Source organism: Mytilus galloprovincialis, chromosome 9 (genome assembly GCF_965363235.1).
Source record: "Mytilus galloprovincialis chromosome 9, xbMytGall1.hap1.1, whole genome shotgun sequence".
In the NCBI taxonomy this organism is placed as follows: Eukaryota; Metazoa; Mollusca; class Bivalvia; order Mytilida; family Mytilidae; genus Mytilus; species Mytilus galloprovincialis.
In genome coordinates, this window is record NC_134846.1 from 77649883 (window position 1) to 77675556 (window position 25674).

At 32.2% G+C, this 25674-nt stretch overlaps 1 protein-coding gene across 2 annotated transcripts in view; it reads left to right on the plus strand.

Moving 5' to 3' along the window:
• Nucleotides 1-24758, plus strand: part of LOC143046018 (tuberin-like) — an 83523-nt gene extending 58765 nt beyond the window's left edge. The window contains exons 26-38 of one of the 2 annotated variants that reach the window (XM_076218959.1): nucleotides 2303-2727; nucleotides 3108-3262; nucleotides 3685-3865; nucleotides 9051-9095; nucleotides 10431-10453; nucleotides 10738-11295; nucleotides 12837-12923; nucleotides 15905-16091; nucleotides 16607-16746; nucleotides 17329-17407; nucleotides 19361-19387; nucleotides 21771-21862; nucleotides 22547-24758. In XM_076218959.1, coding sequence (XP_076075074.1) covers nucleotides 2303-2727; nucleotides 3108-3262; nucleotides 3685-3865; nucleotides 9051-9095; nucleotides 10431-10453; nucleotides 10738-11295; nucleotides 12837-12923; nucleotides 15905-16091; nucleotides 16607-16746; nucleotides 17329-17407; nucleotides 19361-19387; nucleotides 21771-21862; nucleotides 22547-22732 — 2185 coding nt within the window. In that variant the 3' untranslated portion in view covers nucleotides 22733-24758. The remainder of the gene's footprint in view (nucleotides 1-2302; nucleotides 2728-3107; nucleotides 3263-3684; nucleotides 3866-9050; nucleotides 9096-10430; nucleotides 10454-10737; nucleotides 11296-12836; nucleotides 12924-15904; nucleotides 16092-16606; nucleotides 16747-17328; nucleotides 17408-19360; nucleotides 19388-21770; nucleotides 21863-22546) is intronic. The other variant, XM_076218960.1, reaches the window with a different exon arrangement.
• Nucleotides 24759-25674: the final 916 nt, after the last annotated feature.

The following is a 25674-nucleotide window of genomic DNA, read 5'->3' on the forward strand; positions in this document are numbered from 1 at the left end:
CTTCATTGGAAATTTGCCAATATAAAATGTTGCTGATGAAGCTTTTTTTCCTTATCTTATCTAAAATGTTTTTAGATAATGTATGTTGGACATTTGCCAGACATGACTATGATGTCATTTTCTATTTTTATTTGCCAATAACTTTATGTAAATAACTTCATTGGAAATTTGCCAATATAAAATGTTGCTGATGAAGTTTTTTTTATTGTTTTATACAATAAACAATGTATATTCACTTTTACTACCAACCAATCTTTACCATTCAGTGATAACAAGCACTTTATTTTACATTTTAATATCTTATGATGTATTTAAAAGAGTAGTTATTGTTGCAAACTCCATTAGAAATTTGAATTGATATCAGTTTTGGAAAAAGGGAAACGGGGATGTGAAAAAAAGGGAGGGGGTTTAAATTTTTCTCATTTCAGATTTCATAAATAAAAAGAAAATTTCTTCAAACATTTTTTTGAGAGGATTAATATTCAACAGCATAGTGAATTGCTCAAAGGCAAAAAAAAAACTTTTAAGTTCATTAGACCACATTCATTCTGTGTCAGAAACCTATGCTGTGTCAACTATTTAATTTTAGATTTAAAAAGTTTGAAGAAATCTTTAATTGATTTGTAAAATCTTGACATTTGTTTTGTGTAAAAAAAAAACATATAATGTCAAAAATTTGATCACAATCCAAATTCAGAGCTGTATCACGCTTGAATGTTTTGTCCATACTTGCCCCAACTGTTCAGGGTTCGACCTCTGCGGTCGTATAAAGCTGCGCCCTGCAGAGCACCTGGTTATAATTATGCTTGGCTTGGTTTTTGGTTAACTGCCTACAGCGCTTACAGTGCTTTGATTTGACAATGTTGAAAGCATATATCTTGCAGAGCATTTTTCTCTTTCTTCTTTAAAAATTTGTTTAATTTCATTCCATTCTAATAATGCTTCCTCTTCATTCAGTTTGAAATGTTCAGCTAAAAAACTTATGTCAAAATCCCCATAATATGAAATTGACTCTTCAGAACTCAAGCTTAAATTCAAAGCAGACAGGTGAGTAATAATCTCTGGATTCAACTTTAACCTTAAATTATCCCTTTGACAAAAGTTTATTTTTACCCCCGAACTAACACCGTTGCAAGTGCGTAACCATTTTGTAATAAAAATCTACAAACCTTTGAAAAAATGATAAAAGCTTTCTGCATTTTGCGGCCGGTTTCTCATTTTCTTCCTCACGTTTTCACTTCATACGATTTGTTGATGGCATGATTAGTATCTGTATTCACTATTCAATCTATTGCAGTTTGCTAATCAGCTGATTACGAAATCGATTACAAAATGGCGTCCTAGTGAACTTTTGTTTACATTTGAAGAGAAATAACTCGAGCGGTATTCATAAAATATGTCTTTCAGTACCGGTTGTTAATTACGACAATAAAGGCATGGCGTCAGGAATTTCGACAAAATTAGGGCAGGGTGCCAAATTTTTTTCCCAAAAAGGGCAGGACGTCAAGAAATCGGGGCAGGGCGCCATTACACGCCAAAACCACCTGTAGGAAACACTACAATATGCTGTGTCAACTATTTAATCACAATCCAAATTAAGAGTTGAATCCAGCTTGAATGTTGTTTCCATACTTGCCCCAACCGTTCAGGGTTCAACCTCTTCGGTCGTATAAAGCTGCACCCTGCGGAGCATCTGGTTATATATATTATTCGTGTCATCAGGCACATTCTTCTTTTATTTTTCAAAAGGATAGATTGAATAACAGTGTGAACCTATACACCAAAATATATGTGTCTATTGGTCATTATGTCTAACTCAGGGTTAAAACCCTAATTTTACAAATATTAAAAGTTAACATCATAAGTTTTAAGTTGATGTGACCAAAATGTCATAGTAAACAACCACTTATCACTGAACTAGTAGTATACATTTTTGTAAAGGAGCCAACTGAAGCACACCTGCGGATGCCGGATTTTCTCACTGTATAGTGTATTGAAGAACCATTGGTCTGCTGTTTTCTGCTCTTTGGTTGGGTTGTTGTTTCTTTGACAGATTCCCGATTTTCATTCTCTATTTTATCAACAACTGGAGAACAGTTTGCTCCCCCATTTATAAAAGATAGGGCATTAAAATCGTAACATTTTACACAAGAGAAAAAGGATCTTTAGTCAAAATTGCTTATACCCTACAGTTTAATGCCAATCATATTGTAAACTCATAATCCTAAATATGCATTTTATTGCAAGAACTTAGTTAAATAATTTTATTTTTTATATTTTTTGTTTTATTAATTTTTAACAGGTCTCAAGTAGCCGAGTTTCTGTTAAATGGTGGCCAATCACAAACATGGAGTGTAGGTAATAAATTGATAACTATTACGACCAGTGGTGGAGCTGGAACTAAATATAACAGCACAGGAGTCCTGTGTGATAAGTGTATGGCCCAATATCAGCCACAAAGTCAGCCTGCTGAACCAAAGACACCAGTCACTCCTGGTAGACGACGCCACAGATCTGCCTTTGTAGGGCGGAGCACATCTTTGATTGACAATTCCAAAGGAAGTATTGATGATATAGGTGTCCAATCAAGACTCTCATTTAATGATGATATGAGTTTGGAAGATGCTCTTGAAGGACAAGATATTGGGGTACAGACTGGGACATCTCTCACAGAACATACACCAAAGTCGGGATTTGAAAGTGAAAATCTTGAGTCAATACTTTGTGGTAAGATATAACTTAATTAAGCCCAAAGTTTGGAAAAACAGACTGCTGTGTTTTATGATTTTATTTAAACAAACAAAAATTAAAAAAAAAATATTTCTCTCACAATGTATAGGTTTCCATAATATCTTTTTTCTATAGAGATAGTGTTTTATAAATGAAAAATAGTGTTTTAGAAATGAAAAATAGCCTTTAGGGAGTAATAAATTTTCATATAACTTATTTTTTAGATATTTGCATTAACCTGGAAATTGGAATGGGATACTTGCGCTTTTTTACGTTATCACTTTTCATACATGTAAAAATAATAATTCTGTTTACAGGTAAATTATTTTTTATATCTTTTAAATAAATAAATTCCCCAAAATATGTGCTTTTTGCAGGGTCAATGAACAAATCGACAGATGGACGGATGTTTAGTAACTACCAGTGTAATTGTTGGTGCACAGGATGGGCCGAGGTTTACATCAGATCTCCTAGTGGTGTCATTGGATGGATGATGAGAATTGAAAATGAAACATCTATGACTTCACTTCAGGTTGGTATAGATCTTAATTTTTAGCTCACATGGTAGGAAGGGCCAAGTGAGCTTTTCTTATCATGCCCCTCAAACCTTTAAATGAGGATTATTTTTGTGTTTTGAGCAAAAACTTAAGAAGGTAGATAGAAACTAAACAGTATAAAGGATCAACAATACAACAAAACAGAGATTTTTGTCATGATTTCTATTATCATCTATAATTTTAGAGAGTATCTTTTGTTGAATATGCACATAGACCAACGTTTGTGACGCAGGCTATAAAGAGCCTCTAGTTTACATGATGGCTTGAAACCTATCTTCAAATTTTATTAACTTGCTTGTGAATTTTGAACTGTTATCAATAAAAAAAACTAATGGTTTAAAGCTTGGTTTTAAGCTTTGTTCGTTTTGACTATACTTGTTTCATGTTGTATTTTCAGGACCCACAGTTTCACGACTTTACAATATTATTTGCTAACTTCCGTAATGCCAAACAGCCAGATATAGACAGCCTGAGTAGCAGGATTGATGTAGACAGTCTAGGAGAAGAAGAATATGTTTCACTATATGATCAACATTTCCCAACTGATCACGGATCTTCAGGGAGATTGTTTGCTGAATGTAAGTACTAAATGTATTTATAGCTTTAAATTCAGACAGAACTCCAGTATTTATAGCTTTAAATTCAGAGAGAACTCCAGTATTTATAGCATTTAATTCAGAGAGAACTCCAGTATTTATAGCTTTAAATTCAGAGAGAACTCCAGTATTTATAGCTTTAAATTCAGAGAGAACTCCAGTATTTATAGCTTTAAATTCAGAGAGAACTCCAGTACTTATAGCTTTAAGTTCAGAGAGAACTCCAGTACTTATAGCTTTAAGTTCAGAGAGAACTCCAGTATTTATAGCTTTAAATTCAGACAGAACTCCAGTATTTATAGCTTTAAATTCAGACAGAACTCCAGTATTTATAGCTTTAAATTCAGAGAGAACTCCAGTATTTATAGCATTTAATTCAGAGAGAACTCCAGTATTTATAGCTTTAAATTCAGAGAGAACTCCAGTACTTATAGCTTTAAGTTCAGAGAGAACTCCAGTATTTATAGCTTTAAATTCAGACAGAACTATAGTATTTATAGCTTTAAATTCAGAGAGAACTCCAGTATTTATAGCATTTAATTCAGAGAGAACTCCAGTATTTATAGCTTTAAGTTCAGAGAGAACTCCAGTACTTATAGCTTTAAGTTCAGAGAGAACTCCAGTATTTATAGCTTTAAATTCAGAGAGAACTCCAGTATTTATAGCTTTAAATTCAGAGAGAACTCCAGTATTTATAGCTTTAAATTCAGACAGAACTCCAGTATTTATAGCTTTAAATTCAGAGAGAACTCCAGTATTTATAGCTTTAAATTCAGAGAGAACTCCAGTATTTATAGCTTTAAATTCAGAGAGAACTCCAGTATTTATAGCTTTAAGTTCAGAGAGAACTCCAGTACTTATAGCTTTAAGTTCAGAGAGAACTCCAGTACTTATAGCTTTAAGTTCAGAGAGAACTCCAGTACTTATAGTAAGTTCAGAGAGAACTGGGTCAGGATCCCAAATGGACCTTCAGATGAGGAACTCAGATGACGTAATTAAAAACAAATATTAGTCCGCCATACAATTGTGGATGCTGTGATTTAAAAAATGGACATAAATGAACAATAAGAACTGTTTTTATAGAGCTGATGTGATGAAAAAAGAAATATGTAGATTTGACCTGAAATAAATTATTAGAAAGGACAATTTTTTTATTGAACTTTATGATTAGACTTTTGGGATTATTTCATGGGGAGGGTAACATTTTTCACCATCTTCCAGGGTCCAGCAATTTGCAAAAAAAGTAATCTCACTTGCCACCCCAAAAATTTAACCAGACATGTATAAATGTATCAGCTACGATATGAGCCATCATACATGTTCAAGTAAACGATATGGACTGAGCAATGGAGGAAAACGCTACCATTACCGCCTATGGAGAATTGATTATAAATGTTGACCCATATTTGGTCAGGATCCCTAATGGACCTTGAGATGAGGAACTCAGATGACGTAATTAAAAACAAATATTAGTCTGCCATACAATTGTGGATGCTGTGATTTTAAAAATGGACATAAATGAACAATAAGAACTGTTTTTATAGAGCTGATGTGATGAGAAAAGAAGTATGTAGATTTGACCTGAAATAAATTATTAGAAAGGACAATTTTTTATTGAACTTTATGATCAGACTTTTGGGATTATTTCATGGAGAGAGAGTAACATTTTTCACCATCTTCCAGGGTCCAGCAATTTGCGAAAAAAGTAATCTCACTTGCCACCCCAAAAATTTAACTAGACATGTATAAATGTATCAGCTTCGATATGAGCCATCATACATGTTCAAGTAAACGATATGGACTGAGCAACGGAGGAAAACGTTACTATTACCGCCTATGGAGAATTAATTGTAAATGTTGACCCAACTCCAGTACTTATAGCGTTAAATTCAGAGGGAACTCCAGTATTTATAGCGTTAAATTCAGAGAGAACTCCAGTATTTATAGCTTTAAGTTCAGAGAGAACTCCAGTATTTATAGCTTTAAGTTTGGAGAGAACTCCAGTATTTATAGCTTTAAGTTCGGAGAGAACACCAGTATTTATAGCGTTAAATTCAGAGAGAACTCCAGTATTTATAGCGTTAAGTTGGGAGAGAACTCCAGCATTTATAGCTTTAAGTTTGGAGAGAACTCCAGTATTTATAGCTTTAAGTTAGGAGAGAACTCCAGTATTTATAGCATTAAGTTGGGAGAGAACACCAGTATTTATAGCGTTAAATTCAGAGAGAACTCCGGTACTTATAGCTTTAAGTTCAGAGAGAACTCCAGTATTTATAGCTTTAAATTCAGAGAGAACTCCAGTATTCATAGCTTTAAGTTCGGAGAGAACTCCAGTATTTATAGCTTTAAGTTCAGAGAGAACTCCAGTATTTATAGCTTTAAGTTCGGAGAGAACACCCGTATTTATAGCGTTAAATTCAGAGAGAACTCCAGTATTTATAGCTTCAAGTTCAGAGAGAACTCCAGTATTTATAGCTTTAAGTTCAGAGAGAACTCCAGTATTTATAGCTTTAAGTTCGGAGAGAACACCAGTATTTATAGCGTTAAATTCAGAGAGAACTCCAGTATTTATAGCTTTAAGTTCAGAGAGAACTCCAGTATTTATAGCTTTAAGTTCAGAGAGAACTTCAGTATTTATAACTTTTAAGTTCAGAGAAAACTCCAGTATTTATAGCTTTAAATTCAGAGAGAACTCCAGTATTTATAGCTTTAAATTCAGAGGGAACTCAACTATTTATTGTTTGGTTGGGTATCATATTAAACACTTAATGAGATTCAATGTGTTGTGATAATATTGAAAATATCTACCAATCATTTTTAACATGCTTTTAAGATGACAGAGCCTGCTAATTCAAAAAATCAAATATAGATAAATTAATTTGAAGCTAGATACTTTATTGGGTTTGAAATTGAATTTATTATACGACCGCAAAAATTGAAAATTTTTTGGTCGTATATTGGTATGATGTTGGCGTCGTCGTCTGCATCGTTGTCGTCCGAATACTTTTAGTTTTCGCACTCTAACTTCAGTAAAAGTGAATAGAAATCTATGAAATTTTAACACAAGGTTTATGACCACAAAAGGAAGGTTGGGATTGATTTTGGGAGTTTTGGTCCCAATATTTTAGGAATTAGGGGCCAAAAAGGGCCCAAATAAGCATTTTCTTGGTTTTCGCACTATAACTTTAGTTTAAGTAAATAGAAATCTATGAAATTTTGACACAAGGTTTATGACCACAAAAGGAAGGTTGGGATTGATTTTGGGATGTTTGGTTTCAACAATTTAGGAATTAGGGGCCAAAAAAGGGGCCAAAAAAGGGGCCAAAAAAGGGCCCAAATAAGCATTATTCTTGGTTTTCGCACAATAACTTTAGTATAAGTAAATAGAAATCAATGAAATGTAAACACAAGTTTTATGACCATAAAAGGAAGGTTGGGTTTGATTGTGGGAGTTTTGGTTTCAACAGTTTAGGAATAAGGGGCCCAAAGGGTCCAAAATTGAACTTTGTTTGATTTCATCAAAAATTGAATAATTGGGGTTCTTTGATATGCCGAATCTAACTGTGTATGTAGATTCTTAAGTATTGGTACCGTTTTCAAATTGGTCTACATTAAGGTCCAAAGGGTCCAAAATTAAACTTAGTTTGATTTTAACAAAAATTGAATCCTTGGGGTTCTTTGATATGCTGAATATAAAAATGTACTTAGATTTTTGATTATTGGTCCAGTTTTCAAGTTGGTCCAAATCGGGGTCCAAAATTAAACTTTGTTTGATTTCATCAAAAATTGAATAATTGGGGTTCTTTGATATGCCAAATCTAACTGTGTATGTAGATTCTTAATTTTTGGTCCCGTTTTCAAATTGGTCTACATTAAAGTCCAAAGGGTCCAAAATTAAACTAAGTTTGATTTTAACAAAAAATGAATTCTTGGGCTTTTTTGATATGCTGAATCTAAACATGTACTTATATTTTTGATTATGGACCCAGTTTTCAAGTTGGTTCAAATCAGGATCCAAAATTATTATATTAAGTATTGTGCAATAGCAAGAAATTTTCAATTGCACAGTATTCAGCAATAGCAAGAAATCTTTAATTGCACAGTACTGTGCAATAGCAAGAAATTTTCAATTGCACAGTATTGCGCAATAGCAAGAAATCTTCAATTGCACAGTATTGTGCAATAGTAAATATTTTCAATTGCACAGTATTGCGCAATAGCAAGAAATCTTCAATTGCACAGTATTGTGCAATAGCAAATATTTTCAATTGCACAGTATTGCGCAATAGCAAGAAATATCTAATTGCACAATATTGTGCAATAGCAAGAAATTTTCAATTGGAGTTATCTTTCTTTGTTCAGAAAAGTAGTTGAATCAACCTAAATCATTGTTTTATACAATATACAATGTATATTCACTTTTACTACCAACCAATCTTTACCATTCAGTGATAACAAGCACTTTATTTTACATTTTAATATTTTATGATGTATTTAAAAGAGTAGTTATTGTTGCAAACTCCATTAGAAATTTGAATTGATATCAGTTTTGGAAAAAGGGAAAGGGGATGTGAAAAAAAATGGGGGGGGGGTTAAATTTTTCTCATTTTTCTCATAAATAAAAAGAAAATTTCTTCAAACATTTTTTTGAGAGGATTAATATTCAACAGCATAGTGAATTGCTCAAAGGCAAAAAAAAATAATTTAAGTTCATTAGACCACAGACCACATTCATTCTGTGTCAAAAACCTATGCTGTGTCAACTATTTAATTTTAGATTTAAATAAGTTTGAAGAAGAAATCTTTAATTGATTTGTAAAATCTTGACATTTGTTTTGTGTAAAAAACCCATATAATGTCAAGAATGTGATCACAATCCAAATTCAGAGCTGTATCACGCTTGAATGTTTTGTCCATACTTGCCCCAACTGTTCAGGGTTCGACCTCTGCGGTCGTATAAAGCTGTGCCCTGTGGAGCACCTGGTTTATTGATGGTGTGATTTTTGTGAAATTGATATTTCAGTTCTTGCTTATTACAATTTGTATTGCAGTATGTCAAACATTCACAATACTTATATATTTGTAATATGTGTCTGAAAGTTGCTAAGGAAATGTAAATGCGGAAGCATATTTGCTCTAATTAAAAATTATTAATTGTATATTTTAGGTGCAGAAGGCATACAGATTTTGATTGAAGGAAACAATAAGATTGGTATGTTATTTTTTATATTTTGAACAAAAAAACCTAGGAGGAAAGGCAGAGAAGTTCTGTGTCCTTTGTTCAGTATGTTCTTTGTCAATTAGTCTTAAACCAATCAGAACTCAACATTAATCACATTACTCTTTACTTATTTATAGTTATATAAAATATGGAGATGTGATATGCTTCACCGGGGCGGATCCAGCCATTTTAAAAAGGGGGGATTCCCAACCCAGAGTAAAGGGGGCTCCAACTATATGCTCCCATTCAAATGCATTGATCGTCCAAAAAAAGGGGGACCCCCCTCCGGATCCGCCAATGATTCAACAATAAACAAAACCCATGTAGTATTAATGGATCCTTTTTGTTTGTATATGAATACAATCAGAATAAGGATGTCAAACACCTCATCTCAGTTAACTCACTTGACAGAACCTTACCAATCAGAATAAGGATGTCAAACACCTCATCTCAGTTAACTCACTTGACAGAACCTTACCAATCAGACTAAGGATGTCAAACACCTCATCTCAGTTAACTCACTTGACAGAACCTTACCAATCAGAATAAGGATGTCAAACACCTTTTCTCAGTTAACACTCTTTATAGAACCTGTTTGTATATGAATACAACCAGAATAAGGATGTCAAACACCTCATCTCAGTTAACTCACTAGACAGAACCTTACCAATCAGTCTAAGGATGTCAAACACCTCATCTCAGTTAACTCACTTGACAGAACCTTACCAATCGGACTAAGGATGTCAAACACCTCATCTCAGTTAACTCACTTGACAGAACCTTACCAATCAGACTAAGGATGTCAAACACCTCATCTCAGTTAACTCACTTTACAGAACCTTACCAATCAGTCTAAGGATGTCAAACACCTCATCTCAGTTAACTCACTTGACAGAACCTTACCAATCAGTCTAAGGATGTCAAACACCTCATCTCAGTTAACTCACTTGACAGAACCTTACCAATCAGAATAAGGATGTCAAACACCTCATCTCAGTTAACTCACTTGACAGAACCTTACCAATCAGAATAAGGATGTCAAACACCTTTTCTCAGTTAACTCACTTGACAGAACCTTACCAATCAGAATAAGGATGTCAAACACCTCATCTCAGTTAACTCACTTTACAAAACCTTACCAATCAGACTAAGTGGCTCACCTACTATGAAAGTACATAGAAAAGATGCTACTGGGAAAGTGGAAAGTATTCTACTTATAATTTAAATTCTGAAATACATGTTTTTTCCCTTTAACTTGATTGCACTTTATGATAAGGTAAACTAAATGTAATAAACATGTTCAAAATTTTTTTTTTTTCTTTCCAGAAACGAATGGTCAGGTTGAAAAGGTAAGTTCAGGAAAAATATTTTCACAATTTCATAACTATGTGTAAAAATTATGAAAAAAAAAATGTTAATTTCATTTACTGTTATCATTTGGATATATATAAAAACTATATAGCATAGTTACTTCACAATTAAATTTTCAAAAACATTGGTTTTGACATAATATCAGTATATTTAGTACTTTATATTATTTTATTGCATTTATAACATTGGTAAAGTTAGGATTTTATAGAGCCTTCTGATTATCAATTCCTTATTTGAAATTGATTACAATTTAAATTTTCAGGAAGACACTAAAGATTCAACTAATCAAGATGACAGCATTATTTCTTTGTTGAAAAGGAGCACATCATCACCATCACTCTTAGAAACAGGAAATAATCACTCGGGTGAAAAAGACTTTATGCCATCCCCTATTGCAGATTCAAATAAACTTTTACATGATTCAGAATCTAATTTACATAAAACAGTGGTTGATGGTCCAAAAGTAAAAGAAGATGGTATGAATTTGAGTTTGGTGTCAAACAGACCTAGTAATATATCTAAAAGCACAAATATTCTTAGTCCAACTAGTCCAAATACTGTGAATCTTCCACAACTGTCATTGTCGCCAGAAAGTTCTGAATCCTCTGCCCAAGATGAACTGCCAGATTTACCAGCATTCAAGAAACAAAGAGGTCATACGATATCTGTTGTGACCCCTGAGAGAGGCCATGAGGAGAGGTCAGGTGCAAAAGATGCTGGCAGAGGTGGCATCAATCCAAGTTTTGTGTTTTTACAATTGTACTTTGGAGGAATGTTGCACCACGGAGGGGAAATGCCACTTCTACTTCCACAAAGTGATGTAAGTTAAAGACAAATATAAAAAGTTTTTGATCTTATACATGTATATGTGAGTTAAAGAAATCATTTCAAGTAAATCATTTCTTTTCAAATGAAAATAGCTCCTATTAAGAACTAACAATTACATGTATTAAAGAAACATCACATTTAAATAATGTATATGTACTGTCACTAATTAATAAGTAATTATTCAGATTAGAACACAGATTTGTTTATGTAACAATAATCAGTCCTTTCAATTTTAAAAGTGTTAATGGCATGACCCTGTAGGGTGTTTATTTAGCAATATGAATGTATAACAATTATAATTAACAATTCACTTAAACACTGCAATAAAATGCTTTTTCAAAGTTTGGAATATTGAAACAATACTTGGTAATTAAAAGGTATCTTTAAACGTGCAAATCTTGTATTCTGCCTTAGTACCTATAAAATTAATAGACATGATAGAGAAGAGAATGAAATTGAATTTTCTAGAATGACTGTCAATGGTTATCTGTATAAAAAGTATAGATTTAGCTGTTATACTATGAAACTATAATAAGTTTTTACTATTTTGTGTTAAAATAAGCTTAAAAAATCATATTGCCCAGTAATGCCCACTTTTACCCATTTCTGGGAGTATTGCCCAGCCCGGGAAAACCCGGGTTTTCCCGCCCGGGAATTCCCGGGTGGGTAATACTTTGCCAACCCTGACCTTCAGTGTGAGGAAGAACCTGCCTGCTCGACAATGCGCCAGCCAGGAAGTGGAGTCTCTCCACAGAGAGGATGAGAATAGACATCTCATCTGCAGCCGGGTTGTGCAAGGTCTGCATCAGGGGATAGCCCATGTGCTAGTAGAGTAGCATGGGTCTATCAAACTGGCACTGGAATAATTTAGATCAAATTTGTCCCCTAAATGCTTGGGGATGAATGAAATTTTAGAAATGACCAGTGATAAAATTCCATCAAGGTCCAAAAACTCAGATGGAACAGCTGAGTGCCCCCAAGGATTTAATATAGTGATTTTAATATATAACCCTAAAATTTTATTTCAGTGTCAATATATTTTATTTTTATTCTTTAGAATCGAAAAAAGATCACCAAAAAAACCAGAAAGCTTGTGTCAGACTTTCATATACCTATTTCATTTAAAGGATTTATAAGATTTTTTTGTATTTTGTTATTTTGGCTTTCCATACTTTTAAAATCGAATTATCACCCTTTAATTTTGGCATGACGTAAGCAAATGGTTTTCTTCAAAGTTAAAATAATACAGTAGATGAAAAAATTTCGGTAGAAACACACACGGAAGTAAAGGAATGACGGAATTACCGGACACGACTGTAGAGAAAGTGTTTGGGAGGATCTGAAGTTACCCTTAGCACAAGGTCACTAGCACATTATGTTACTAATAGTATAAGTCCCAGATGGTATAATTGCTATCTTTTTGTTAATGTTACAGAAAAGTATGAAATCCATTACCAAAATGTTATTCATATATAAGCATAGAAATAGAAATGTGTGAATCATAGAATATAATTGCAATCATTATAATTTCAGGTTATGAAGAGAGCCATTAACAATCTAGATAGAATTTACCCGTTTGCCACCCATAAGATTGGTGTTGTTTATGTTGGTACACGCCAGGTATGCCTCTATTTTTCTCTATAAATTGATGAATATAACCACATTTACTAAAAAAAACTATACATATCATTCATGAGAAAAACTCATACCATTGTGGGCTATAAAAGGCTCCAGTTTAAAACAATTCAAACAAGAAAACTTGTAGCTTATTAATAACAAAACAATTTTTGAAAAACATATGACTGACAACTACCACTGTGGTACATCAAAATGTTCATAAAGTTATATATACTTAAAACATATGACCAACAACTACCACTGTGGTACATCAAAGGTGTTCATAAAGTTATATATATGTAAAACATATGACCGACAACTACCACTGTGGTACATCAAAGGTGTTCATAAAGTTATATATATGTAAAACATATGACCGACAACTACCACTGTGGTACATCAAAGGTGTTCATAAAGTTATATATACTTAAAACATATGACCGACAACTACCACTGTGGTACATCAAAGGTATTCAAAAACATATATATACGTAAAACGTATGACCGACAACTACCACTGTGGTACATCAAAGGTGTTCATAAAGTTATACATACGTAAAACATATAACCGACAACTACCACTGTGGTACATCAAAGGTGTTCATAAAGTTATATATACGTAAAACATATGACCGACAACTACCACTGTGGTACATCAATGGTGTTCATAAAGTTATATATACGTAAAACATATGACCGACAACGACAACTACCACTGTGGTACATCAAAGGTGTTCATAAAGTTATATATACGTAAAACATATGACCGACAACTACCACTGTGGTACATCAATGGTGTTCATAAAGTTATATATACGTAAAACATATGACCGACAACTACCACTGTGGTACATCAAAGGTGTTCATAAAGTTATATATACTTAAAACATATGGCTGACAACTACCACTGTGCTACATCAAAGGTGTTCATAAAGTTGTTTATACTTAAAACATATGACCGACAACTACCACTGTGGTACATCAAAGGTGTTCATAAAGTTGTATATACTTAAAACATATGACCGACAACTACCACTGTGGTACATCAAAGGTGTTCATAAAGTTATATATACGTAAAACATATGACCGACAACTACCACTGTGGTACATCAGAGGTGTTCATAAAGTTATATATACTTAAAACATATGACTGACAACTACCACTGTGGTACATCAAAGGTGTTCATAAAGTTATATATACTTAAAACATATGACCGACAACTACCACTGTGGTACATCAAAGGTGTTCAAAAACATATATATACTTAAAACATATGACCGACAACTACCACTGTGGTACATCAAAGGTGTTCATAAAGTTATATATACTTAAAACATATGACTGACAACTACCTCTGTGGTACATCAAAGGTGTTCATAAAGTTATATATACTTAAAACATATGACCGACAACTACCACTGTGGTACATCAAAGGTGTTCAAAAACATATATATACTTAAAACATATGACCGACAACTACCACTGTGGTACATCAAAGGTGTTCATAAAGTTATATATGTGACGGGATTGCTTCCCTTAGAAAAACTTAGTAGATACTTAGTCAGCCGTAAGCGGTTGAGCTAAGGAAGTACTTCTTTAGCTCAGTCGGTTAGCGCGCTGCCTTGTAACACAGAGGTCCCGGGTTCGAGTCCCGGTGGAGACAAGCAATTTTGTAATGGAATTCGTGCTCTCCGGTTACATTGGCGCCCAACAATAATAACCCACGGTTAGAAGAATTACCTAGCCAGGTTAAAATATAAATATAAAAAAGATGAAAATATCATCATTATAGAGTATAATGACTCTTGAGGTGGGGGAAGTGTGACGGGATTGCTTCCCTTAGAAAAACTTAGTAGATACTTAGTCAGCCGTAAGCGGTTGAGCTAAGGAAGTACTTCTTTAGCTCAGTCGGTTAGCGCGCTGCCTTGTAACACAGAGGTCCCGGGTTCGAGTCCCGGTGGAGACAAGCAATTTTGTAATGAAATTCGTGTTCTCCGGTTACATATATACTTAAAACATATGACCGACAACTACCACTGTGGTACATCAAAGGTGTTCATAAAGTTATATATACTTAAAACATATGACCGACAACTACCACTGTGGTACATCAAAGGTGTTCATAAAGTTATATATACGTAAAACATATGACCGACAACTACCACTGTGGTACATCAAAGGTGTTCATAAAGTTATATATACATAAAACATATGACCGACAACTACCACTGTGGTACATCAAAGGTGTTCATAAAGTTATATATACGTAAAATATATGACCGACAACTACCACTGTGTTACATCAAAGGTGTTCATAAAGTTATATATACTTAAAACATATGACCGACAACTACCACTGTGGTACATCAAAGGTGTTCATAAAGTTATATATACTTAAAACATATGACCGACAACTACCACTGTGGTACATCAAAGGTGTTCATACAGTTATATATACTTAAAACATATGACCGACAACTACCACTGTGGTACATCAAAGGTGTTCAAAAACATATATATACTTAAAACATATGACCGACAACTACCACTGTGGTACATCAAAGGTGTTCATAAAGTTATATATACGTAAAACATATGACCGACAACTACCACTGTGGTACATCAAAGGTGTTCATAAAGTTATATATACTTAAAACATATGACTGACAACTACCACTGTGGTACATCAAAGGTGTTCATAAAGTTATATATACTTAAAACATATGACCGACAACTACCACTGTGGTACATCAAAGGTGTTCATAAAGTTATATATACGTAAAACATATGACTGACAACTACCACTGTGGTACATCAAAGGTGTTCATAAAGTTGTATATACTTAAAAAACATATGACCGACAACTATCACTGTGGTACATCAAAGGTGTTCATAAAGTTATATATACATTTTTTGTATATGTAAAAATGCTTAATATATAAAAATTAAAAGTTGAAATTAAACTATTGTTATTGTTTTGTAGACAAAAGATGAGAAAGAAATACTTTCAAACCAGTCAGGGTCAGAGAGATATATTAAATTTTTACAAGGTTTAGGACAATTAATAAGACTACATGATTGTGATCCAAACAAAGTTTACATTGGAGGGTTAAATAAAGATGGCAGTGATGGACAATATTGCTATGGTTGGCAGGATGAAACTTTGCATGGTATATATATCTATTTTAACTTGATATCAGGAAAATCAAGTCCTTAAGCCATCATTGCTATAAATATTCATAACATTATTGCCATATAAAAATAAATAGATGTGGTATGATTACCAATGAGACAACTGTCCGTCTGAGTTCAAATGGAGAAGATAAAAGCAATAAAAGGTAACCATTTAACAATGAGTAAAACTAGTACTGCATAGTCAGCAATAAAACTTATTATTTTTATTGTATAGTCATCTGTTAAAGGCCTGACATAAAATAGTTGAAACAATTTAAATGAAAAAACTAGACAATTCTTGTGTTTTGTGTTTTGTGAGCTAAAACTTGTTACTTATGGTCCTGATCAAAGTTGTAAATGTTGTATTATCTTAGATGACTTATATTCAAACTCTATGGATGTCACAAAGACATTACACATGATTTTCTTTTGAGCTGAGAAGAATAATGTAGAACTAAAGTAATTAAAAAAATCAATTATGAAAGATAAATTCATTTCTTCTTTTTTACAGTGATTTATCATGTTGCTACCCTGATGCCAAACAAAGAGTCTGACCCTAACTGTAATTCCAAGAAACTGCACATTGGTAATGACTATGTTACTGTTGTATACAATGATAGTGGTGAGGATTACCGGATTGGTACAATAAAGGTAGATAACTCTGTAATGAAAGTTAGCCTGTAAAAAGAGGGATGCAAAAAGTGCTTTTTCACCATATTTAAAACCCATTATGCACTATCAAATAAGAATTTGAGAAAAGAGAATGAAAAGAAATTTCAACCCTTTATTTTATAGTCATACCCTTATCCGTCATTCAGCAACAAACAGTTATACAGACTTTTTTTCTTAACGGCTTCTGATATTGAGCTAAATTTTTGTATGCAAGTCTACTTTGATGAGTTACAGATCTGATTTATGTTTTGTTGGGCTCTGCTTGTTTAAATTGAAATTACGGGCTTTGGATTTTGAAAATTTTGTGGAAACAGCAGATTAACAGACTTTCATTCTCAAATTTTCACTCAAAAAAATGGTTTCAAGCTTTATTTTTGCAAGAGGGGCCATTGAAACAAACAATGGATTCAGTTGGTAAATTTTAAAGACAGTGTTGATTTATTTTAAGGGTGGTAAGTTATAAAGTTAAACAGCTGAATGAAGGGGTTAAAAGTAGTATTCTCAAAGTTTCTCTTTTGGTGCTATTTGACATCCTTATTGGTTTTCTTTGATATATTTCAGGGACAGTTTAACTATGTTAATATTGTGATCAAGCCATTAGACTATGAAAGTAATGCTATAACATTACAGGCCAAAGAAGGTAAGTTTAGACATTTTAACTTTCATTTATAATTAACTTGACAATTTTCAGACTGACATAACTGAGGGTTTGGATAGGGTATACAGAAAAGAAATAAATTGGCCAAATCTACAACAAAATCTGACAAAAAAACTGAAAAATAGAAAAAATACAGCAACAAAAATAAAGAATATTGAATAAAATGTAAAGAAGAGATAATAATGGAAAAAAATATGTAAAAAATTGAAGAATGCAGAATGAAGCGTCACTCATCCAGACCCTCACAATTCAGATGAATAATAAAATAATATCTTCTGTAAGCTAGGCAGCAATACAATACAATTTTATATACATACTGTTTGATATGAAATTGAACAGTATTTTGAGAATGTCTCTTACAATATGCATGCAGGGAAGGTTAGTTTGGCTTCTATTATATAAAAAGCACACTTTATTGTCATTATAAAAGTTAATGATTTCATTTCATACTTAAAAATCACATACTATGAACTTTTGAATGAAGTATTCATCACTGCTCAAATGATAGAAATATCATAATTCTTGGAATATTTAAAGTTATGCTGTGTGTTTTATGGAACCTCTTTCTTAGATTCATTTATACATAGCAAATCATATGTCCTAACCTAAAACATTCATTTCTATTGGTTTGAAATTTAAACTTTTATTTTGTACATTGCATGCTGTTTTCTACCATAAGTTTTATTGATACTCATTTATTTTGCATCACAACTGAAAGAAATTCAAGGAATGCAAATAAACAATTGTTCCCCATATTGAGTTTAGTGTTGAACTCCATCAGAAACCATGTTGTTCACCAGATATATATATATATATATATATATAAGTCTGAAAATTACACCAAACAGTGTTAGAGTTAGATTTTATACTGACAAATTTTTGTCCGTCCCTCAGCGGGATTCGAACTCACACTTTTGATACACTACAGCACCAATCGCTTAGCCTCATGTCCAGCGCTCTAGACCACTCTACCACATCCGCTATATAAAAATATAACTTCAATAGTCGTAGTGTTACCTTGTCACGGAAGGTGAATCTAGAGATAGACATAAGACACGTATATCTATATATCAGTGGAACAGTAACTCTTGTGATCCTTATGATATCTTTTTGACAACTTGCTGAACATTTATGGGATGACAATCATGAGATAGTAAGCTAATTGTCAAAAAAGGATTACAAGGACCATAAGAGTTACAGTTTCACAGCTACATACCACTTTGTCAATTCTCATTTATAGATTGGCTCATTGTGACAAATTAATGTAGTTTTTTGTCTTTATTGTCACCAGTTACATTTATAAAATTACTAAATTTGGATAATTAACAAATCAAAGATGGTATTACGCTACTATAAGTGTACATGTATAATTCATCATTTTTATATTATTTGGCACATATGTTAAAAGAATTACCACCATTAGAGTTTGATAAAAGTTTACCTTTCAAGAATTCCTCTGTATTTATTTTATAATATTTTACCATTACATTATAGAAAAAAATGGAATAATATTCCCATTTTCAAACTACTTATACATAGTTGATTAACAACTGTCAGGTTCAAGTCACCTTGATCTCATTCTTCATGGTATATTTGTCAGTACCGGTATTCCTGATTCATTTTCTCAATTCTAAATACTAAGTCAAGTATATTTGGTGTATTATATTGTATATATCTTTTGACCTTGACCTCATGGAGTTTGTTTTATATACATATTATATACAATGCAGTAAAAGCTTATAGAAAGTAACAAAAAAAGAGTTTGCAGTTGCTTTAAACTGCTTCTGGTGAAAAGATTTTATAAATTAATAAATGACAATAACATTTCTATAAATTACATATTGTTAAAACCCTAGTGTTTTGTTTAATCAGCTTTATGGTGATCTGTGCATGAACTATTTGTGTGGTTAACTAATACAATGTTTTGTTTTATAGTACCATTTCAGGACAGTATCACAACAGGTACTTCTGTGTATGACTGCTTTGCTTTAATGCTTTATCATATTTACACCTGCTTCTATTTAATCCGGCACAGATTCAGAAAAGATCCACACTGTATTGGAAATTTAAGTTAACAAAACACATGAATTTAAATTTTCAACAAAACTCACATTTTCTATAGGCTTGTATGTCGAGTTTGACAAAACCATAAATTCAAGTATTCACCAAAAAAACAATCCTTGAAAAGTAGTAACCATGAAAAATAATTTGACTGGAATATTTATAAAGAAAATTTAACATTTTAGTCTCTCTTTTCTCAATTTTGGATCTGTGTCTGGACAGTTGGCTCATTTATACTTAAAAAAAGATGATTCGTACTGGGAAACAAGATGTACTTTTAAATAATAGCTAATAAAACACTTTGAGAATAAAAAAAACTGTCATAATACTTGTTAAATAAACTTATGTTTTGAGAAGAAAATAACCTTTGTTTTTGGACGTCTTTTGCCAGTTTTGATTTAATTTTAATTTATAAATGGGCCATTAGCTGCAAGTTTAACAACCTTTTATCTTTATATTATGATCTTCTTAAAGCTACTCTAAGCTTGGATTGAAGACTGCCTCTTCATCCCACATCAAAAACACTAATAATGTGGAAAAATTAGTATAAATGAAATGAAATAGACATGGACAGTGTTGAATGGAAATCCTCTTAGCATGGACTTTACTGTAAGAAAAATTAAGTCCTGCAAGCTGTTTTTTTCCCCATATCCCAACTATTGATGTATTAAAGTTATCTGTAAAATGTCAAATCACAAAGATTAGTTACATATTTTAAAAGGTAAACGCCAAGCTGTTAGTTATCACAGTTACAGCAGAAGAAAATTTCAGAAATCAGTCTGAATTTTTATAGTTTTGTAAACTGAAGAAAAAATTAAAGAAGTCAAATTTTACTTAAGTTAAGCAAAAAAAAGGGCAGATTGATGTTACAAGGTAAATACATTTCTTACAATGAATTAAAAAGCCCTGATTCTAGACACAGTTTCATTGGTCAATGACTAGGCTAATGTTGCAGCAATGATTTTAGATATCACTGAGGCCAATGTCACTTACAACAGATGTTTACTTTACAGTTATTTGTCATGTAAAACATTTTTTATTTTGCACACTTTAATACAAAAAGTGCCTAGCTCATAAGAAGATGGTTGTATGCTGTGCAAATCGTATATGCATTGCTTTTTGCTACATTATCAACTACCTTGTCTGCTTTTTCCATGTAAATTTTGTACAGCTTGCATAGCAAATCTAATGAAAAGAACTCCTGACAACCAATATAACAAAGATAGTATTAATAAAAACATGTTATACCAGTTGATCAACAGAAAATATTCACTGCACTCAATTTCTACAGGAAGGTATATTGTTATACACAGGCCCTTTCATTCATCACATACAGAAACTTAACAGGATACAAGAGGTTCCTATTGCTCTTGTATCCTTCAAAGGGCCTCAGTGTCCGTTCCTATTGCTCTTGTACCCTCCAAAGGGCCTCAGTTTCCTTGTTTAAATAAATATTTTAAAAAATGTACAAAGATATGTAAAAATAAAGAAAAGTTTCCTCAATATAAGTTAAGATACATCCTGCTTTACTATATGGTGAAGGACTTTTATTTAAAGATTACTTTTATTGTAAACTAACTGTAGGACTTTTATGGCTCACTCTTTTTAAAAGATATTTTGAATACTCTGGTCATCTGTAGTTCCTTTACCTCACAATAACATTAAGAAAGTCTATACATTAAGATTGAATACACTATGAGAAATGTTTTTGTCATTAGATAGTAACACCTTGAGTTCTTCACACTTGTTTTTCTTGTAAATAAATCTGTCTTAGTCAATTAGTTTTTAACATCCAATAATTACTTGTCGTTTAGATTAGAAAACATTGAATATATCTGCTATGCTATTTACAAATATCTAAATACATTTTTTCTACATTTCTTCATTTGATATATTTTATGGGAATAAACTGGTCAGATTTTGGTATTTCACAGTGCTTTAAATAGTTGAGCTTTTTTGTTGAACTTATGGAAATATAATACATTTTAATGTTATATATAATATTAAATGTTAAAGAACTATTTGGACATCTACACAACTTGACCAGCCTCAGCTTCCTTTGGTCAATTTAAAAATAATTGTTTTCATTTGTTATTGCCAGCAACTTACCCAGCTTTTCACCAACTCATTTACCATGGATTACAATTTAGTAACAAATGTTTGATCATGCTTTGCTATTTATCATTGACATATGCATGTATGGTCCACCAAATATAAAATTTGACTAATAAATATTAATACAAACATATGTTTATTCTAAAAGTAATTGACAATACATTTTCAGATATAGCTGAAATTCTTGGTCACAAAGATACTAAAGTAATTTCTGATGAACATTTATCAGATTTAGTAAGACAGATTGCTGTAAATTGTAATGTAAGTATAAATGAATATAATTATTTACAGACTATACAGGTATAAAGACAAAAACAATGTGGAGTAGAAATTGATGACATATCTAAGGTCAATGCAATTCCAAACAAACAAGTATGTGTGTTTCCTGTACATGCTGAAAAAAGCGTAGGCAGGCAAGAATTTTTTTTTATATTTAGATCTAATATTTGTTTTACATTGAGTCTATGGGAGCAATATTGTGACTTTAACTGTGCTTAATAAAAAAAAATGGTAGGGAATAAGAACTAAGTTAGGCAGGGGTACAGTAAACACACACTTTTTGTATGGCCTAACCATTATCTTTTAATGTTGTATTTTTAAGGAAAACGGGTCTTTTTAAGAATGTCAAAGAGATAGTGCTACTAGAAGTTTTTACTTAACATACACTGTAACAAATAATATGTAAACACCACTGATCTTTACCATGGAAACATGTCACAGAAATCAAAATTACCATAAAGAACATGTTACTTGAACAGTAGAAAAAGATATGTTACACTAGAACTGTTATTGCTTATTTTCAGACTGAGGGCAGTGATCATAGTTTTGTGACAGGTTTATTCTGCATTATGAATGGTTGCTCCTTCATATGCTTAATATAAATTGTCAATTTATCAACTATAGCATCATTGAGAATACTACATTCTATAATCTTTCTTTGAACAGTTGGCATCATTAGTGCTACAAAGACAACAGTCCAATCCAGAGGATCCATTTGCTAGTAATCCACTGGAACGACTACGTCAAATAAAGAGGATTAAACAGAAAGCCTTACTAGAGTTAGGACTACAGAACCCCACAGAACAAGATCACAGAGGACAAAAATTAGATGATTTTACTGATTTCGTTTAGATCATTTCACAAAATTTACCTATTAATTTGATAGATCATTTCACAAAATTTACCTATTAATTTGATAGATCATTTCACAAAATTTACCTATTAATTTGATAAACCATTTCACAAAATTTACCTATTAATTTGATAGATCATTTCACAAAATTTACCTATTAATTTGATAGATCATTTCACAAAATTTACCTATTAATTTGATAAACCATTTCACAAAATTTACCTATTAATTTGATAGATCATTTCACAAAATTTACCTATTAATTTGATAGATCATTTCACAAAATTTACCTATAGGTAGGATATTCATTATTATTGATCTTTTTTCAGAAAAATCTATTAGTATCACTACAAAATAGAAATTTTGATGAATTGATTATGACCTGAATTGCTGCTCAAGTAAAAAAGTCAAGATCTCTTCTATAGATTAATATTGGATATGTTATGTATACAAAATATATAATACATTCCCAGTAAATGCATAAAAAAATAATGATGAATTACTTAAAAATGTTTCATTTAATGTAAGAGGCTGTAAATACAGAATTAAGGTTACATTGCCTTATGTGAGAGTGTATTTTTTTTCAAATTACCAATAATAATTGGGCATTTCAACCCCTTATTTTAAGAAAGGAGAAGGGCCATTTAAAATGCAACAGAAAGGGGTGTAAATGTAGCTCAGTAAAAACTTTTAAACGAATTCATAGGATGAAATCAAAATTTTTAGTCGTGCATAAATCTAAGAGTATGTGATAATAGTCACAATTAAAGGCATTTGAAACCAAATGGACTATATGTTAAAAGTTACTATTATAAGCATTTAAAACCAAATAAAGGTATGAAAAAGATTGAATGATAGATGTTTGCCCTATGCCAACTCAGCACATAAATAAAGTTATATTTTCTGGTGACCATTTTATTTGGTTAGTAAATTTGTAATTTCAAGCACAATTTTTTTTTTTTTATATATATATATTAAACCTTTAAACTTCATTAAAGTAAGATTTTTTTTTATTTTGAGTGATGTTTTTACCTAATTTTGGAAGATCCTTAAACAATAAGATGAACAGTTGCAAGCAAAAAATCTCTCTTTTAGTAATTGAAAAACTTTTTGAACAGGATCTTTTCGTACATTTTTTTCAGGAAACGATTAATGTACAAGTTTTTAGTGAATTATCCCATCTAAAAGCAAAAGGGTTTATACTTGATGAATTGAAATTTGCCTTGATTAAAAATACAGCAACATAAGATTTTATATCAACAAGCTTTCTGAAGTTGTTGAATCCTTTATTACTGTGTAATAATAGGCTGTTATATGATTTCTATTTCCTGTCCAATGGACACATTATGTTTTTGACTCTTTGTTTGCCAATAATCTCCTTTCTCAAAGGAACTAATTTCATACAGATAAGTATGAAGCTAAGAACCTGATGAGATTGTAGAATGTGCATAACATAGTGTCAATTAATCACTATTTGTTTTGGTTTAAAGCTTTATATATTGTTTCTTTTTATAATTTCTCTATGACTTTGAACATTTTATTGCTATATAAATTTGCATATAAACTTATTATACCCAAGCAACGAAGTTGCGGAGGGTATAATGTTTTTGACCCGTCCGTCCGTCAGTCCGTCCGTCAGTCCTGTTTCTTGTCATCGCAACTCCTCTCAAACCACACAACAGAATTTCACAAAACCTTTTCAGATAATAAGGACATACTATGTAGTTGTGCATATCGACGGGAAATTGCGATTCAATTTTTTTTCTAGGAGTTACGCCCCTTTGAACTTATTTACTTTAATGTACTACTGCAACAGTGTCATCGCAACTCCTCTCAAACCACACAACAGAATTTCACGAAACCTTTTCAGATAATAAGGACATACTATGTAGTTGTATATATCGACGGGAAATTGCGATTCAATTTTTTTTCTAGGAGTTACGCCCCTTTGAACTTATTTACTTTAATGTACTACTGCAACAGTTTGTCATTGCAACTCCTCTCAAACCACACAACAGAATTTCACGAAACCTTTTCAGATAATGAGAACATACTATGTAGTTGTATATATCGACGGGAAATTGCGATTCAATTTTTATACGACCGCAAATTTTGAAAAAATTTTCGTCGTATATTGCTATCACGTTGGCGTCGGCGTCGTCGTCGTCGTCGTCGTCGTCGTCGTCGTCGTCGTCGTCGTCGTCGTCCGCCGTCCGAATACTTTTAGTTTTCGCACTCTAACTTTAGTAAAAGTGAATAGAAATCTATGAAATTTTAACACAAGGTTTATGACCATAAAAGGAAGGTTGGTATTGATTTTGGGAGTTTTGGTCCCAACATTTTAGGAATTAGGGGCCAAAAAGGGCCCAAATAAGCATTTTCTTGGTTTTCGCACCATAACTTTAGTTTAAGTTAATAGAAATCTATGAAATTTTGACACAAGGTTTATGACCACAAAAGAAAGATTGGGATTGATTTTGGGAGTTTTGGTTTCAATAGTTTAGGAATAAGGGGCCAATAAAGGGCCCAAATAAGCATTTTTCTTGGTTTTTGCACAATAACTTTAGTTTAAGTAAATAGAAATCTATGAAATTTAAACACAATGTTTATGACCACAAACGGAAGGTTGGTATTGATTTTGGGAGTTTAGGACCTAACAGTTTAGGAATTAGGGGCCAAAAAGGGACCCAAATAAGCATTTTTCTTGGTTTTCGCACCATAACGTTAGTATAAGTAAATACAAATCTATGAAATTTAAACACAAGGCTTATGACCATAAAAGGAAGGTTGGTATTGATTTTGGGAGTTTTGGTCCCAACAGTTTAGGAAAAAGGGGCCCAAAGGGTCCAAAATTAAACTTTGTTTGATTTCATCAAAATTGAATAATTGGGGTTCTTTGATATGCCGAATCTAACTGTATATGTAGATTCTCAACTTTTGG